Source organism: Myotis nattereri, assembly GCF_964212035.1.
Source record: "Myotis nattereri genome assembly, chromosome: 21".
Lineage (NCBI taxonomy): Eukaryota > Metazoa > Chordata > Mammalia > Chiroptera > Vespertilionidae > Myotis > Myotis nattereri.
In genome coordinates this window covers 9,956,576-9,974,584 of record NC_138097.1, presented here as the reverse complement: position 1 = coordinate 9,974,584, position 18,009 = coordinate 9,956,576, and the positions used below count along the sequence as shown (strand labels likewise).

General features: G+C 48.4%; 1 protein-coding gene across 1 annotated transcript in view; it reads right to left on the bottom strand.

Annotated features, from left to right (window-relative positions):
- IQGAP1 (IQ motif containing GTPase activating protein 1) overlaps positions 1-18,009 on the bottom strand; it is a 104,587-nt gene that overhangs the window by 14,036 nt on the left and 72,542 nt on the right. Inside the window, exons 16-33 of the mRNA XM_081114735.1 lie at positions 16,466-16,556; positions 16,117-16,284; positions 14,912-15,054; positions 13,992-14,162; positions 12,763-12,846; positions 12,595-12,666; positions 12,433-12,502; positions 11,889-12,097; positions 10,856-11,011; positions 10,438-10,601; positions 9,458-9,682; positions 8,430-8,570; positions 8,254-8,338; positions 6,966-7,198; positions 5,806-5,938; positions 3,382-3,484; positions 1,743-1,878; positions 1,272-1,359 (exon numbers count right to left, since the gene is read on the bottom strand). Of these exons, the coding sequence (XP_080970861.1) occupies positions 1,272-1,359; positions 1,743-1,878; positions 3,382-3,484; positions 5,806-5,938; positions 6,966-7,198; positions 8,254-8,338; positions 8,430-8,570; positions 9,458-9,682; positions 10,438-10,601; positions 10,856-11,011; positions 11,889-12,097; positions 12,433-12,502; positions 12,595-12,666; positions 12,763-12,846; positions 13,992-14,162; positions 14,912-15,054; positions 16,117-16,284; positions 16,466-16,556 (2,472 nt within the window). The remainder of the gene's footprint in view (positions 1-1,271; positions 1,360-1,742; positions 1,879-3,381; positions 3,485-5,805; positions 5,939-6,965; positions 7,199-8,253; positions 8,339-8,429; positions 8,571-9,457; positions 9,683-10,437; positions 10,602-10,855; positions 11,012-11,888; positions 12,098-12,432; positions 12,503-12,594; positions 12,667-12,762; positions 12,847-13,991; positions 14,163-14,911; positions 15,055-16,116; positions 16,285-16,465; positions 16,557-18,009) is intronic.

Below are 18,009 nucleotides of genomic sequence, written 5' to 3'. Positions count from 1 at the left end.
CTCTCTCACCGATGTTTCTCTCTCTCTCTCTCCTCCTCCCTTCCTCTCTCTAAAAATCAATAAGAAGACATATATATTTTTAAAATTGTGCTTCCAAGTAAACTGTCACTTAAGGGAAAGGATTCTTATGTTCAAAATCTGAAAACAAATGACTTGACCTACTTCTCTCCTTTTAAGAGAACGTGAAACAGGAGCCTTAAACATGAAGTGACTCATCCACCCCTCCCCACTGCCACGCTGCCCCCACCACCGGCCTGGGACCTCATCACACACCTAGATGACTCACCACCGTCTGCTCTGATGGCGCTACCAAATCACTCTGCACTAAACGTCCCCAAGGCTCTTCACTCCTCTCTCCAGGGCCAAGTTCCTGGCCAGGTTTTGGTGCTACATAACTTGTCCTCAGGTTTTAGCTCTCCCTGTTCTCCTCCGCCCAGGCCTTCCTTCTAGAGATGCAGGTCTGGCCACATCACACCTGCCCTGTGTGCCTCAGTTCCCACGCTCCCCCCCCCCCCGCCCCCCCAGCCTGGACTGCCCGCCCCTCTAGCCTCCATCCCATCCATCCTGAGCGTGGCTCCCGCTCCACCTCTTTCTGATGCCTTGCTCTTCGCTGGCTTCTTTCCTGAACGTCTAGCTCAGTGGTTCTCAACCTTCCTAATGCCGCGACCCTTTAATACAGTTCCTCATGTTGTCGTGACCCCCAACCATAAAATTATTGTCGTGGCTACTTCATCACTGTCATGTTGCTACTGTTATGAATCGTCATGTAAATATCTGATATGCAGGGTGTATTTTCATTGTTACCAATTGAACAGAATTAAGGCATAGTGATGAATCACAAAAACAATATGTAATTATATGTGTTTTCCGATGGTCTTAGGCGACCCCTGTGAAAGGGCGGCTGGTTTAAAGGTTCCTTCATCACTTCTGGATCATGAACTTGTGGAGTTCAGGCGCCACATCCTGACTTTTATTCTACCTATAAGGCACCTAACAAAATTCTAACTGTATAATTAATACTCAATAAACTACCAGGCAGATGCACTGATTCTGCCTGGAGTTCAATGAACACACACACATACATGTATGTACAGCATGTACGCGCCAGTGAGCTGCCTCTGGCATTAGGAGCCAGCAATCTTCTCCACCAGCCTTACCCACCACCGCCCTCTGTCCACCCCCAGGTCACCACCTCGTGTTACCTGTGTCCCCCCCATCCCGGGAGCATCTCTTTGCCTTGTCAGGGTCCCTGTTAAACCCCTCAGTTTCACCTGTTCGTTGGTGGCTGGTGTTTCCAGGATTTCAGTCAAGGTCTCCCCGGGCTGGAACCGGATGACGTCCACAATTAAACGCTTTGTGCTGGGAGGAAATGGAGGGAACGTTTAAATATTAGCAGGTGTTCTACTTCCTCTCAATGGACCGACACGGCGGCGGCATAATCGCTGCCTCCCGGAGGCCCTGCCAGGTAGCTGCTAACACCAGGTACTCCAGGCCCCAGACTGAGTCGGGCAACTCTAACAGAACGGGTGCCAAGGCTGGGATCTCCAAGAGGGAAACGTGAGCATCTTATTGGCAAACAAGGCAGATCCGTCCTGGGCCGAGTGTAATATGTGAAGGGAGCACCATGATGACTGGCTTCAAGGCCAAGGTGACCATTTCGGGTATAAGCAAGTGGGCGTGTCCACCGGGGCCGAGGGGTCGCTGGAGTCCGGGACTTCGTTCTTCCCACTTCCGACACTCACTTCAGTAAGATGGTCCGCGCGTCCATTTCCGCGTTCTCGTCCCCAGGCACGTCGAACTTGTTGGTCAGTGTGAGAGACACTTCCGTCTTAGCCAGCGCCTCCTTATTGGGGTCGTTTAAACTGCCAGCGCCTTCTCCTAAAGTTTTGGGAGGGTGGGAAGGATCAGTAAAGACAGGAGATATGGGAGAGGAGACAGAAACTCCCAGAAAAGATGAAGCCCGTGTAAGGAGATACAGGGCCACCTCTGATTGAGAAGTAGAAGAAAACAGGTGATAAAGGCGGGGCCCATAGTAAACTCATTTCATAGACGTCTGACAGTCATTTCAACACCACATTATAACCCTAACCCTAGCCCAGTGATGGCGAACCTATGACATGTGTGTCAGAGGTGACACGCAAACTCATTTTTTTGGTTGATTTTTCTTTGTTAAATGGCATTTAAATATATAAAATAAATATCAAAAATATAAGTCTTTGTTTACGATGGTTGCAAATATCAAAAAATTTCTATATGTGACACGGCACCAGAGTTAAGTTAGGGTTTTTCGAACTGCTGACACGCCGAGCTCAAAAGGTTCACCATCACTGGTCTAGCCCTAACACTCCCTGTCCCCCTGGGGATCGGGCCTAAGCCGGCAGTCAGACATCGCTCTTGCAGTTCGGGACCCCTCACTCCTTACCACCCATCTGCAGCGAAGGCGCGAGAGGCTCCTGCCACCGCCGCTGCACTCGCCAGCCATAAGCCCAGCTCAGGGATTCTGGCTGAGCGGCACTTCCCCCTGTGGGAGCGCCCGGACCACCACGGGTCAGGCAGCTCCTGCGTTGAGTGTCTGCCCCCTGGTGATCAGTGTGCATAATAGAGACCAGTTCTTCTGCCATTGGGTCAATTTGCATATCAGCCTTTTATTATATAGGATACACTTTTTTTTTTAAGAAATGAAGGTGTGGTTTTGTTTTTGTTTTTGTTTTTTAATATATTTTTACTGATTTCAGAGAGGAAGGGAGAGGGAGAGAGAGATAGAAACATCAATGATGAAACAGAATCATTGATCAGCTGCCTCCTGCATGCCCCCCACTGGGGATCGAGCCCGCAACGTGGGCATGTGCCCTGACTGGGAATCGAACCCGGGACCTTTCAGGGCTAGGGCTTATACACATATTTAAAAGGACCCCCCTAAAAGAAAAAAGAAAAAAGAAAAATTAAAAATAAATAAATAAATAAATAAATAAATAAAAGGACCCCCCGTTGCCGAAACCGGTTTGGCTCAGTGGATAGAGCATCGGCCTGCGGATTGAAAGGTCCCAGGTTCGATTCCGGTCAGGGGCATGTACTTGGGTTGCGGGCACATCCCCAGTAGGAGATGTGCAGGAGGCAGCTGATCGATGTTTCTCTCTCATCGATGTTTCTGGCTCTCTATCTCTCTCCCTTCCTCTCTGTAAAAAATCAATAGAAAATATATTCCAAAAAATAAAATAAAAAATAAATAAAAGGACCCCCTCTACTGGACATCACTCCTCACAGGCAGGGATCACATGCACCTTCTTCCCTAATGTATATTCAGAGCCTGAACAGTGCAGATGCCCATCACAACCCTCCTCTGTCGTGTCCCCTCTTCGGTCAGCGGAGTCGGAACCTTACCTATCAGGGACTCGATGGTGGGCACCTCGCCAAGGTCATCCAGCAGCTCATGGATCGGGTCATTGTGCTCCGGGGCAATGGCGTCCTGGTGATCTAATAGGAGCTGCACGAACACCACGGGGTCAACGCAATCTACACACTTGACCCGTCAGCCCCAACCCTGTCCACACTGCCCACAGCACAAAAGAAGGTTAGATGACAAAGCTCGTACATTCAAAGGGCGGACAAGCCAATCCTCAGCAATCCTCCCCAAACCAGCAATACATAAAGCCTCACATGCAGTGCAGGGAAGGCCTGTGGAGGGGGCAGGAGTAGGGAGAAGAGGGTCAAAGAGGGGAGAAGGGGACGTCTGCAATACTTTCAACAACAGAGATAGATTTACCAAAACACAAAATGAACAAACAAAAAACCATATCCTTGGTGGCTCAGTGGTTGAGCGTCGACCTATGAACCAGGAGGTCACGGTTCAATTCCCGGTCAGGGCACATGCCCGGGTTGTGAGCTCGATCCCCAGTGTGGGGTGTGCAGGAGGCAGCCCATCAATGATTCGCTCTCATCATTGATGTTTCTATCCCTCTTCCCCTCCCCCTTGTGCTCTAAAATCAATAAAAATGTATTTTAAAAAAACAGGACTTGAGTAGACAGTTCTCCAAAGAGGATATGCAAATGGCCAATAAGTTCATAGAAAGAATTTTTTAAAAAGGCATCACACTTGGCCTCTGCTGGACGACCTGTGATGTGGGCGGAAAACACTGGCACTCTCTCAGCCTTGCGAGTGTGGAGGGTTTAAATGTTCCCCATGTAAGAAAGGACCAGGAAGCCCTCAGACGTCAACATCCGAGGTCATCAACGGGCCCTACGACCAGTTCAACTCACTCACAGCCACATGTTTCCTTCCTGTTTCCTGTACACAATACCTTTAATTCAGAGAAAAGTACGCCCTGGCAATGTTGTCACTGGAGGCATTCAAGCAAAGCCGTTAAGATGATTATCTCAGATGATATCCTCAGAAATGACAATGCCCGAAATTTCGTTTACATTTTATATATTTTCCCATTTCCTGTTCTATATGCCACCAAAGGGGAAAGGAAGGAATTAAAGATATTTGGGGGGAAAGGGTGCAGCCAAGGGAAAGTAACTCTAAGGTGACAAAGAGGAAAAAGCCGATATTCTATTCATGTTAGAAAAATTACACAAGGAAAAAGAGGTAAAACCGGGGTAAAAAGAAGGAACAGAACACTAGTATGTTATCAAGTCCCCAGGTCAGCACTCCCATGGAGGTTCTGGGGCCCACCATGGGGGTTCTGGTTCAGGAGGCCTGTGGGGGGCCCAGCAACTTCATTTTCTGTTTTTATATTTCATTGGTTTTTTACAGAGAGGAAGGGAGAGGGATAGAGGGTTAGAAACATCAATGAGAGAGAAACATCGATCAGCTGCCTCCTGCACACCCCCTACTGGGGATGTGCCCGCAACCAAGGTACATGCCCTTGACCAGAATCGAACCCGGGACCCTTCAGTCTGCAGGCCGATGCTCTATTCACTGAGCACCACTAGTCAGGGCCATTTTTTATTTTTAAATATATTTTTATTGACTTCAGAGAGGAAGGGAGAGCGACAGAGAGAAACACCAATAAGAAAGAATCATTGATTGGCTGCCTCCTGCACGCCCCCACTGGGATTCGAGCCCGCAACCCAGGCATGTGCCCTGACTGGGAATTGGACCGTGACTCCCTGGTTCACAGGTTGACACTCAACCACTGAGCCATGCCTGCTGGGCTCAGCAGCTTCATTTTTAGCATCTTATTGGCAAACTAGAGGCCTGGTGCATGAGATTCATGCACTGGGGTGTTGGGTGTTGGGGGGGGTAGGTCCCTCGGCCCGGCCTGTGCCCTCTCACAGTCCGGGACCCCTCGGGGGATATCGGGCCTAAGCCGGCAGTCAGACATCCCTCTTGCAGTCCGGGACTCCTCACTCCTTACTGCCTGCCTGCAGCGGAGGCATGAGAGGCTCCCACCACTGCCGCTGCACTCACCAGCCATGAGCCCGGCTTCTGGCTGAGCGGCGCTCCCCCTGTGGGAGCGCACTGACCACCGGAGGCAGCTCCTGCATGGAGCGTCTGGCCCCTGGTGGTCAGTGCACGTCATAGCAACCGGTCGTTCCAACGGTTTGGTCTATTTGCATATTAAGTTTTTATTATATAGGATAGGATAAGGCAGATAAGTACTCTGATTCTGCTGCAGGTGCCCTGGGGGTCACTTTGAAAAGGTAGTAAATAGTGTTAAGAATAACCAACAGCAAGACAGAGGTATGTCAGTAAGACCCATCGAGGGAAGGGAGCTATCTGGTTTCTGGAGGGAGTTAAGCAGCAGCCGGGGGAGGCAATTAAGGACAGAGCAATGAAATTAACTAGAGAAGCAGCCTCACCGTGTGGGTGTTGATGATTTCCCCGATGGAGATGTAGATCACGGGCTTGGTGAGGGTCACGAGGTCGGAGTATTCGTCCACATTAAACTTATCCTGCAGCTCTGGGACGTCGCAAGCAGTTTGGAAAAACCTCCTGGAGAGAAACACGAGAGCCAGACCCCAAAGGTGACACATGTGTGAGAAGCTGGCGAGAGAACATCCCACAAACCTCGGGAGCAAAGCGTTCGAGCGGAAGCCAGTCCAGACAGCTGATTCCGGACAAAGTGCCTCAAGTTCCCCGTGCCGGGCAGCCTTGGGCCGGGGGCTCTAAGCACTTCTCTCCCCGCCCAGGTTTAGTTCTACCCACAGGAACAGCTCAACCAAACACCTGTGTCACCAGGAGAACCAACTCTAAGTCAATGCCCTGAACTCACAACTGAATGTTTAATTTACAGATAGTAAAAGTGCTCTCCAGCCCAGCTGGCGTGGCTCAGTGGATAGAGCACCGGCCTGCAGATTACAGGGTCCCGGGTTCACATCTGGTCAAGGACACATGCCCGGGTTGCGGGCTCGATCCCCAGTAGGGGCGTGCAGGAGGCAGTCGATCCATGATTCTCTCTCATCACTGATGTTTCTCTCTCTCCCTCTCCCTTCTTCTCTGTAATCAATACAAAAAAATTTTTTTTAAAAGAAGAGACAATTGAAAAGAAAAAGAGTGCAGTGATTTAAAAAAAAAAGAGTATTCTCCAACTCTCCTCTGGTTACAATTCCACAGGTACACATTCTTACTATATATATTTTAATTGATTTCAGAGAGGAAGGGAGAGAGAGATAGAAACATCAATGATGAGAGAGAATCACTGATTGGCTGCCTCCTGTACGCCCCCCACTGGGGATCAAGCCCACAACCCAGGCATGTGCCTTTAACCGGAATCAAACCCGGGACCCTTCACTCCACAGGCTGACGCTCTATCTTCTGAGCCAAACCAGCCGGGGCAGGTACACATTTTTTCGCTCAAAAATCCTCTTCCTCACGCCCTGGAGCTCTGGGCACATCCAACACGCGTCCCACAGTGTGGCCGCCCAGGGAGAACGAGGTGTGGTTGTTAGTCTCGTCTTTACCTTCAGAGAGAGACACACACCTGCAGCGCCTTTCAAGTACCCGGTCCCCTGCCCCTTACCTGAATTTCTGGTAGGACTGGGAGAGGTACTCGTTAATGATGCTTAAGTGCGCGTTATCTCCCAGGAACATCTTGTTGGAAGCCGCGTGCTGGAGCATCTTGGCGATGGAGCCGAGGTTGCGTCGCTGGTCGGTGGTGAGCTGGCCTCCGGCCGACAGGTCGATGATGTCAAAGGCATCCGGGGCAACAATGGCTGGATTCATGTATCGATAGTACAGCAGGTTACCAATGATCTGGAGACAGATGACCAAGAAAGATGGGTGTTAGCCACTCCACCGAGGAAGCCACAAAGGACTCTATTAGCAAAGGAAACCAGAACACGCAGTCCTGTGAGGGAAAATGCGCGCTGCACACACGGACACGCATGCACGCATGCACACGCGCCTGCTCTCAAGGTCTGACCCTAACAGGACCCAACGTCCCTTGTTTGGGTGCGGAGCAAAAGAAAATGAGACAGAACTGAAAAGCACTACAACGGAAAGGGCAGATTCAGGGGGAAATGACAGACTTCACGTCTGTGACTGAGCGCGGCAGGGCATCCTTCGCTCTCACATTATGGCAGCAAATACGGCTGCCACCCACGCGCACCTTTCGCTTCCATGTGGGCGGTCTTTGATTCGGAGAGGCTAACAAAGGTAGTTAAAATAAATCCTTAAACAGGACCTCGTTAGCACAGAGCGACCTGTCCGACCCCCATCGTGCTCATGCGGGAGAGACGTCACAGGTAGACAAGTTCATGCCTCGGAAATGAAAGTCACTCAACACACGGCTCTTCCGCAGAAGAATTCAAGGACAGTCACAGCATTTCCCCTAGAGCCATCATTCAAAAATACAAAATTAATTCACCTGAACAGAAAGCCTAGAAGCGAGGCCTCACTGTAGGAAAGCACAAGAACTAGGAGAGAGAAGAAAAAAGCGTTCAGGTTAAAAAAAAGAAGGAAAGAAAGGCGCACAGGCAAGTCAGCGTTACCAACAACAGCCTCAGCGGAAATAGTTGTGCTTGGTCCCGTTCACCTGGCCACCAGCAGAGGGAGCTATTTTCCAGCGAAAAGATAGGACTCAGAAATTTATCTCCAGACAGGAAGAATCCAACTGGACTTAATTGAGGCTGGCCATTAGAACGCTATAGAAACTCAAAGAGGTGTCATTGACTATTTACAATCACAATCCGTGGCGAGCTACTGCCAGAATTCAGGCTCTCACTAACGGTCTATGGTCAGGTCTCGTATCACTGTGTCCTCAAAGGTCGACCAGAAGGAGCGGGCTGTGCCAGCTTCCCGAGTCTTACCTTCAGCAGCTCATCCTCACCAGCATCGGGGAACTTCTCATGCAGCGAGTCCTTCAGCACTTTGGCGATGAAGCGCATCCCGTAGCTGTGAGACGGACACAATGCGTGAGAGGGGCCGGGGAGCAGGAGGGCACTCACGCTGGGCTCTGTCTGGGGTCACGACGGAAGGCACTCACGGGATCTTGTCCACGGAACTGATGATGGCGGAGAGGAACTTGTCTGTCACGGCCCGCATGTTCCTGATGGAGTTGTCGAGACGTGTCTTGACCTCTTCGTGAGCCAGAGCCTGCTCGGGAGTCACGTCATAGGGGAGTTTGCTGGGAAAGCAGAAATTACCCCCAATATGGTTAGACCAGAAGCCAGGCAGTGCCTGAGGCAGGGCCACGCATTTCATGAACAGAAAGACCCAGAGAGACTAGGCAACTTGCTCCTGTTCATTGACCTGGTAAATGATGGGGCCGGGATCTGAACTCGGGTTTTCAACTGTGAATTGGGTGCCTTGAATTATGTGCCCGGCACCATGATAGGCACTTGGGATGAATGGTGTATGGGACACGATAGCTGCTCTAACTACCTGGTGGGAGAGACAAACGGGCATTTATTTAAAACATATTGTGCTGTGTAAATGGCTACTTATTTTGTATCTACAATCTGGTAATGGATTTATTTTGTATATTGCAAAAAAAAGAAAAAAGAAAAAAAAGAATGAAAAGGAAAAAAACACACACAAAACATACTGTGCTGTAAGTAAGAAGCTGACCATAGTGCTGCGGGGCCAGAGGGGCTTCTACTCAGACTGGGGGAATCAAGGAGGGCTTCCAGGAGGAAGGGGCTCAGAAAAAAGGAAGAAGGGTCTTCTAGGAAGGAAGATCAAATGCAAAGAAAAGGAAGAGGAGAAATGAGGGCGGGGAAGTAAGCAGGGCCCGGTCACGCAGGGCCCTGCATATAATGCTAGGACGTCTGGACTTTCCTGGAAGCCAGGGAGAGCCATTAGTAAGAACTCAGTAAATACCTGCTAAATAAATGAACATGTTACCTGGTCAACAATTTAATAAAGAGGTTTCTAAGGAAAAACTATTTGAACAATGATTAGCTTGTAAATCAAAGGTCAACTGCTGAGAGAGAGAGAGAGAGAGAGAGAGAGAGAGAGAGAGAGAGAGAGAATATGAAACACAGGACAAGAAAGGGTGTCGTGGCTACACACCTTGCCTCTCCTGTCTGAGACTCCATCTGATTAACCCACGACTTGTAGATATCCACGGGGTCGGTTTTGATGTTGAGGGATTTGTCGTCCATAATCTCCTTCACGACCGGGGCCAAGATCTGCCGCAGGGCGTTCTGACCCCGAGCGCCACGGTTGAAACTGACAACCATCTTAATAACGGTAGGGTTTCCTGTCACGATCTCTTGAATCTGGTCCACTTTTGACCTATGAAAACATCAGAAACAAACTCAGTTTAAACTACACAGAATCTATGAGCTTAACGATCCCATCTCCTGGACACACATAATTGGAAGGAAATGGGTACTTGTTATTCCTCTACTAACACTTGTCTAAACACAGAACACCTTTCTGCTGCTGCGAACACGATCGTGGGAGCGTAACCGGGTCCTTTATTAGATAGAAATGTGGAACCTTGGTGTTTGGATCAGCTTCTTAAAAATTATATTTTAAGGAACATTGGCCGGTGGACTAAAGAGCCCGGGGTTTGATTCCCGGTCAGGGCACATGCGCGGGTTGTGGGCTCAATCTCCAGTAGGGGGTGTGCAGGAGGCAGCCGATCCATGATTCTCTCTCATCATTGATGTTTCTCTCTGTCTATCCCTCTCCCTTTCTCTCTGAACTCAATAAAAATATTTTAAAAATAATAAAACAAAAAATAAAAAAGACTAAAGGTCAGTCTTTTAAAAAATTGTATTTTAATATAGAAATGTTCCTAAAATTAATTTAGCAAATTTATTACTTTATCACCTCCCTAGAATCTGCAACAGCACTTTATATTAGTAATTTAAAAAGTAGATCCTTCTTTCGAGTAGTTCACACAAATCACAGCCTTGACAAAAAAAAAAAAAAAAAATCACAGCCTTGGCTGAGAGCATGAAGCGTACGATGCAGGCAGCCTGACTGTCCAGCCCTGAGCCTCTGGTTGGGGGGGTGTATGGGGGGAAGGGGGCCCTCCGTACTTGATCTCCTCCTGGAGCGCCGTCTTGAAGAGCCGCAGCAGCAGGTACTCCTCCCGCTGGTTGGAGGCGTAGTTGTAGAGGGTAAAGATCACCGAGTCCATGAACTTGGTGGACTTGTTCTGGGGCATCTGAAAAATCAGCTTGGCCAGATAGGTGGGGTTGGTCTGAAATGAAGGGATTTAAGTCACTTCCAGATAATGTAAAGGCTGGCAAAAACATCCAAGGTTTTATAAACTCGAAGGATCAGAATGTGTATAAGGAAAGAAATAAAGAAAATATAAATAAATAAAGATAAGGCAGCTCTTTGCTCACCCCTCAGTGGAAACCAGAACTAGTTCCACAGAGATCTATGGGTAAGGTTATCTTATGAAAAGAAAATTAGCTACATTTTTCAGTGCCACTTCCAGGAGCCACTCACCTGCAATAAATAAAACAGGTGCTGATAAGCTTCCAATTTCTCTCTCTTCTCCTTGCTCAAAGCCTTGAGACCTCCCTTCTGTTTATTTAGCATCATCATATCAGACAACTGTTCCTTATTTTTTTTGGTAAGTTTTTTACTGTGGGAAACCACATCCTGTAAACACAAACCAACACGTAAATCAAAAAGCTTTCAGAGACAAAGCTGGGCATTGTGGGTCTTCCGCGGCACTGGCGGATCCCTTCCAAGTCAGACGGAGTATCCTGTTTTCAATACATCAGTCAAACACAGTCCTACTCTCATCTTCCTATAAAGAACTTGATCCATAAAAACGTCCACTGACTCAGGAAGCCAACTCCTAGGAGTCTACCTGGAAGACAAAGCCTTAAATACGATAAAAGCTACATATACATCAAGACGTTCCCTGCAATGTTATCTGTAATAATAAAAACTTGTCAAATAGTTGGGGGGAAAAAAGAGGTAAATTATAGTGTATCTTCTATTAGTTATAACACTGTCATTAAAAATAATATTTACGACTGCTTGGCCGGCATGGCTCAGTGATTGAGCGTCGACCTATCAACCAGGAGTTCAGTTTGATTCCCGGTCAGGGCACAAGCCTGGGCTTTGGGCTTGATTCCCAGTGTGGGGCGTGCAGGAGGCAGCCAATCCATGATTCTCTCTCATCACTGATGTTTCTCTCTCTCTCTCCCCCTCTCCCTTCCTCTCTGAAATCAATAAAAATGTATTTTAAAAAATAATACTATGACTTTATCACATGGAAAACATTTTATCCTCTAATATGAAGTAAAAATGTCCGACAGGAAATGATTGTGGGGTGGTGGGCTTACGGGATGGTTTGTATCTTTTTTTCTCTATTTTACATGTTGCTATTGAATTACAGTATTTCATTCCCTCTGTAACTTTTTAAAAGTTTATGGCCTTCAAGGAGAAGGAAGCCATGAGCCAGCGAGGGCGAGGCAGGGAAACCAAAGCAGGACACGCCCCAGGGCCCCGCCAGCTCTGCACACACCTGCAGGGTGATCTTGTTTTTCACCAGCAGTCCGATTTTGATATCCATGAGGTTGAGGTCGTTCTCCAGCTGCTGGTTGGAACGAATGAGGGTGATGACCTCCTCCCGCATCTTCATGAGATCCAGCTCCTCCTGGAAATCCTGGTCACTCTGGTCGAGCAGGTGGACAAACTTCCGGACCACGATCATCGGCGGGTCCTCGGCATTGACTGGCGGAAAGACGGCGCGTGTCAGACGAGAACGAAGTTACCAGGACAAGTTCTCAGTCCCGAGGAATGTCAGGGTTATGGATGAGCGCTAGTCACAGGTGTCTGTTTAATTGTGAAATGAGCAAGGACAACCCCGAGACACAGTGTTCTCGCTGTGATGTGACAGAGGCTGGCGCGGTGAAGAACAGGACATGCAGCCACAGGTTAGCAAAGGGGGTTACATCGCAAGCAGCCCCCGACCCCCAGGCTTGCCTGCAGGAAAGGAAAGAGATCCGTGGAGAACGCCCAGAACCTGAGGGCCTCCACGCCGCCTCCGCTGAGCCACAGGTACTCACTGAGAGTCTTGTAGTCGTCGCGAGCTTTGTTTGCCCGAATAAAAGCCTGGATTTTGATAATGTCGTTTATCTAAGGAACAGAGATGAAATGCTTTTGGTCATTTGTCCGCCAGAAATATCGCAAGACGGATCCCACCGGCCCTGCTTCCCGAGGGGACGCACGTGATCTCGGAAGTACTGCAGGCGATCTCGATAGCGCTTTCTCGCCTGATGCATCCTCGCCAGGGACTGGATCTGTGGACAAAGGGCCCTGGAAATTACGAAAGTCCTTCACCTCAACCCAGGTCACACTGGCACCCCACACGGAGTGGCCCGCCCAGGCTGCCGTACCTTCACGACTTCATCTTTATGGGAGCGCAGGTACGCCAGACGGTCCTGATAGGCCTTCTTCTGCTTGTATCCTCTCCACTGCGACTGAAACATCAAATATTACAGTCGGCACATGTTTCCCAGGGAAGAGAGGCAACTCCAACACCTTCCTCGACATACTGTCCGAGTGCAATTCCTGACGGAGCTCTAAAGAGGACCACGTCCTGCAGTGACCGGGGAGCGTGGGCAGAGGCTTGTGGAGAGCACAGTGGTCAGTGTCCACTTCCCTGGTGTGAGCACAGCACATCACACCTTTTAAAAGTGCCTCCAGCCCGGCTGGTGTGGCTCAGAGGATGAGTGTCCACCTAGGAACCAGGAAGTCACAGTCCGATCCCCGGTCAGGACACATGCCCGGGTTGTGGGCTCGATTCCCAGTGTGGGGCGTGGAGGGGGCAGCTGATCAATGATTCTCTCTCATCATTGATGTTTCTCTCTCTCTCTCTCTCCCTCCCTCCCTCTCCCTTCCTGTCTGAAATCAATAAAAATATATATATATATGTATATATTTTTTAGAAAGTGCCTTGTCCTAGCCAGTTTGGCTCAGTGGATAAATCACTGGACTGCAGACTGAAGGGTCCTGGGTTCGATTCCGGTCAAGGGCACGTATCTCGGTTGCAGGCTCCTCCCCAGCCCAGGCCCTGGTCGGGGCTCGTGCAGGAGGCAACCGATCGATGTGCTTTTCTCACATTGGTCTCTCTCTCTGTCTTTCCCGCTCCCTTCCACTTTCTCTAAAAAATCAATGGAAAAATATCCTCGGGTGAGGATTAAAAATAAATAAATAAATAAATAAATAAATAAAAATGCCTCCACACACAGTCTTTTACTGGATCCTTACAATAAATCAGTGAGGAAGGGAAGGTAAACATTAGCATCCCCACTCACAGAGGATGAAGCAAACTTAGAGAGGCTCACACCACTGGGCAGTGGGAAGCCCTGAGGCCAGCTCCAGCCGAATTCTCTCTGCGACATGTGCTGCCCGCCAGAAAGAAAACTGCCCTGGGCCGGCAGCTCACCTTAAGCACCGCATCGGGCACCCTGATGACAGTGGCAGCAAAGAGGAAACGCTTATCCGAAGAAGGATGAGACCGAGAGGCCAGGAGGAAGGCACACCCACATTCGCCCCTAAGAATGGCGGTTGCTGAGCCTGCTCTCGGCACCCACCCGCGGCCTGTGTATGGGCTCTGAAATACCTGGATGCAGGTGATGGCGGGAATCTGTTTCTTCAGGAAATTCAACCTGGAGCGGAATTCCTGTCGGACGAGGTACCCGCGGCAGCAAGCCTGCAGCTTGGTGATCAAGCCCTCGTTGGCCAGCCAGAGCTGCTCTCGGTTATACGCAGTCGTCACCCCGGAGATGGAACTCTGAAAGGCACGTGGTCACAGGGAGACAGACGCAGGTGAGAAGGGACATGAATTTTAACGCGGTATCATCCGCAGCGCACAAACCAACCCTTCCTGCTTTCTCCGATTGTTCTAGATCTTTGAGCAACGAGAATGGCTTCAGGTCTATTTTTCAGGGCCAGATGGTTCTCACACCCCAACCAGCCAGACAAAAGCAACTTGATCTTCTTTCCTCTCCTATGTACCCACTCATCTGCCCAACACTGACTGTGCCAGGCACCGTGCGTGGGTCATTATTGACAAGAAGACAGAGGAAGAGGGGCCGACAAGGGGCTGAGTGCCCAGTCCCAGAAGCCCCCTGGACCGCCGCGGTGGAGGACACGCAGGGAAATGGCCAGCCTGCCTGTGACGGACAGGTTAAGGTCTAACACAGCACAGTCCGGAGTGGGTGGGACAGTCCGAAAAGAGGGTGAAAATGTAAACTGGGGGAGGTGGACAGTAGGTGCATTTAATGAGGAGTTAGAGCAACTTTTCATTTTTCTCTTCTGGGCATCCACGTTTTCTTTAATAAGCACACAATTTGCCTGACCTAAATTCTACAATACTTATGTTTTCCTAATTTAGGCCTTAAGTCACTCCTCCAACCACTAGACAAATAATTACTCTAAGCCAGGTCATTACGTGGCTTCAATTTTAGGCTAAGGCTTCTGACCACAGGCCTGTTCCTCCAAACACACGTTCAGCTCCTTCCCCGAAGAAAGGCGACCTACCTGGATCTCCTCCCTCGAGAGCTGCGTGGAGTTCTGCACAAAGCCTGGGGGCTCATCCCATCCTCCTTCCTGCGTGTCCAGGTTGTGGTAATAATAATATCCGCCTTTCACCCAGTGCTTCACCCACTTACTGTTGTTGTCGCCTGGTGGACAGTAAAGATTAAAAGGGACCCAGAGCCACGCTCCCCACACACATGTGTCCGATGGGACAGGATGACTCTGACCAGGTTTACCCATCTCCCTGAAGGCCATTCCAAAATCCCGCTCCTTGGATTAATGAGAGCAAAGAGGCATCCAAGTCCCTCTTACATTATGGCTTTGCGATGCCTTTTAGCTCACTCACATCTACATTATAAAAAGAAAATACCGCCCTAGCCAGTTTGGCTCAGTGGATAGAGCATTGGTTTGTGAACTGAAGGGTCCTGGGTTCAATTCCCAGTCAGGGCACATGCCCGGCTTGTGGGCTTGATCCCCAGTAGGGGGCCTGCAGGAAGCAGCCAATCAATGATTCTCTCTCATCATTGATGTTTCTCTCTCTCTCCCTCTCCCTTCCTCTTTGAAATCAAAAAAATTTTTTAAAAGGCCATATAAAGGGATGAGAATCAAATCTTTATTCCCCTCCTTTTGCAGGGAAACTACTTCTATCTATCTCTAGACTTAGATACTGTAGCAGCTACTGACACCCTATAAAAGATGAACAGTCAAATATTTTTATCCTTCCAGCATTTTCAGGAAATTGACCCTTTTTTTTAAATTTCGAACTTTTTTAAAAAAAATATATTTTATTGATTTTTTACAGAAAGGAAGGGAGAGGGATACAGAGTTAGAAACATCGATGAGAGAGAAACATCAATCAGCTGTCTCTTGCACGCCCCCTACTGGGGATGTGCCCACAACCCAGGTACATGCCCTTGACAGGAATCGAACCTGGGACCCTTGAGTACACAGGCTGACGCTCTATCCGCTGAGCCAAACCGGTCAGGGCGGAAACTGACCTTTTTAAACATAGTTGCCCCAAAGGGGAAAATATTTTTCCCCCCAAAATAGGGATATTATTGCCTCCTTAGGGTATTTAAAATAAGTCCAGATACTGTACTTCTACAGGAAAGTTATCTTTCCCTACAGACTGCCCTTCCCTCTACCTCGCTCCCCTCATATACTCAGCTCCCAGCTTCAAGGTACACAGTTATATCACTGTAACCCACCTGCTGCCAGTTTTTTCTTCCTGGCTTCCGCGAGGTCACTCTGGTACGTTTCGCAACACTCAGGGATGACTCCGTACAGGCTGACGTCCGGGGAACGGAGGGCACTCAGCGTTTTACCGACATCGCCGCTCTGCACGGCCTCATTAATGGCAAAGATTCCTACGGCAACTACAGCGGAAGAGAACCGTTACCGGAATAGTTTAGGGAGCACCTCCGCTCATACACTGGTTCACCGGGCTACGCCTCCTGGGAAGCTGTTCCCCCCACATGTGATCTCCCTGACGCGACATGGAGCATGTCGCCCCCCCCCCCCGCCCTCCCCCGAGAGAAATAAACCAGCGACACGTACACCTCTGTGCTTCCTGGGTGTCTTTGTTGGACTGCCAGATTCCACCTTGAATTTCATCCAACCACAACACAGCGGACTCATCCTGGGTTTCCTGCGCACCGTGAAAAGCAACATAATATTAAGAGCCATGAAATCAGGGTCCATGGGATAAAGGGGCTTCTGAGACTTGATGAGATGTGGAGGAAGTTTCAAACACGTGAGACATATGGAATAGTCAACTGGAAGAAGCAGGAATAAAAAAAACGGTGGAGCCCGGCCGGTGTGGCTCAGTGGTTGAGCATCATCGACCCAGGAACCAAGAGGTCGCCAGTTCGATTGGTTGTGGGCTCCATCCCTGGTGCAGGGCGTACAGGTGGCAGCCGATCCATGATTCTCTCTCATCATTGATGTTTCTCTCTCTCTCCCTCCCCCCTGCTCTGAAATCAATAAAAATATATTTAAAAAAACAAAAGACCTTCTGACTTAAAAAAAAAACACAACACTCTAAGACATGCATAGAAACAGGAAAGCCTGGCCCAAAAAGGGGGGGAAGCTGACAACCGAAATTGTCTAAATTGATCCTGGTAGACAGAGACTTATATCAGCTATTTTAAATATGTTCAAAGAACTATAGGATATAAGAACAAGTCTCACCAAAGAGAGAATGGTCAACAAAGAAATCAAAATTATTTTTTTTAAAAAAAGAAGACTCAAATAAAATTTGGGAGTTGTAAAATACAATAACTGAAATTTTAAAAAAATTCCTAGAGGGACTCAGCAAACTGGAAGATTAGTCCACTGAAATGACCCAGTCTGAGGAACAATAAGAAAAAAGAATCAAGAAAGCCCTAACCGGTTTGGCTCAGTGGATAGAGCGTCGGCCTGCAGACTGAAGGGTCCCAGGTTCGATTCCAGTCAAGGGCATGTACCTGGGTTGCGGGCACATTCCCAATGGGGGGTGTACAGGAGGCAGCTGATCGATGTTTCTCTCTCATCGATGTTTCTAACTCTCTATCCCTCTCCCTTCTTCTCTGTAAAAAATAAATAAAATATATTAAAAAAAAAAGAATCAAGAAAATGAACAAAGCCTCAGAGAACCGAGGACACCATCAATAATATCCATATATGCATAATGGGATCCCCAAGACAAGAAGAAAAAGAGGCAGAAAGAATACGTGGAGGAAGTCTGAATCGACCTATAACAAATACAGAGATGGAATAACAATCAAAACATATCCTGCAAAAACAAAGCCCAAAACACAGGACCACACGGCTTCACTGGTGAATTCTACCAAACGTTTAAGGAAGCTAGCACCAATCCTTTACAAACTCTTCTAAAGCAAAGAAGGAGGCGGCAAACTTCCCAATTCATTCTATGAGGTCAGTATTACCCTGATACCAAAGCGAGACCCAAAGATACCATAAGAGAACTATAGGTCAAAGTTAAATTAAGACCTTTTGCTTGATAAATTTGGAAATCAGATTATTATTTTTATTTTTATTTATTTATTTTTTTTTTTTTGTTTTTGTTTTTGTTTTTTTATATATTTTATTGATTTTTTACA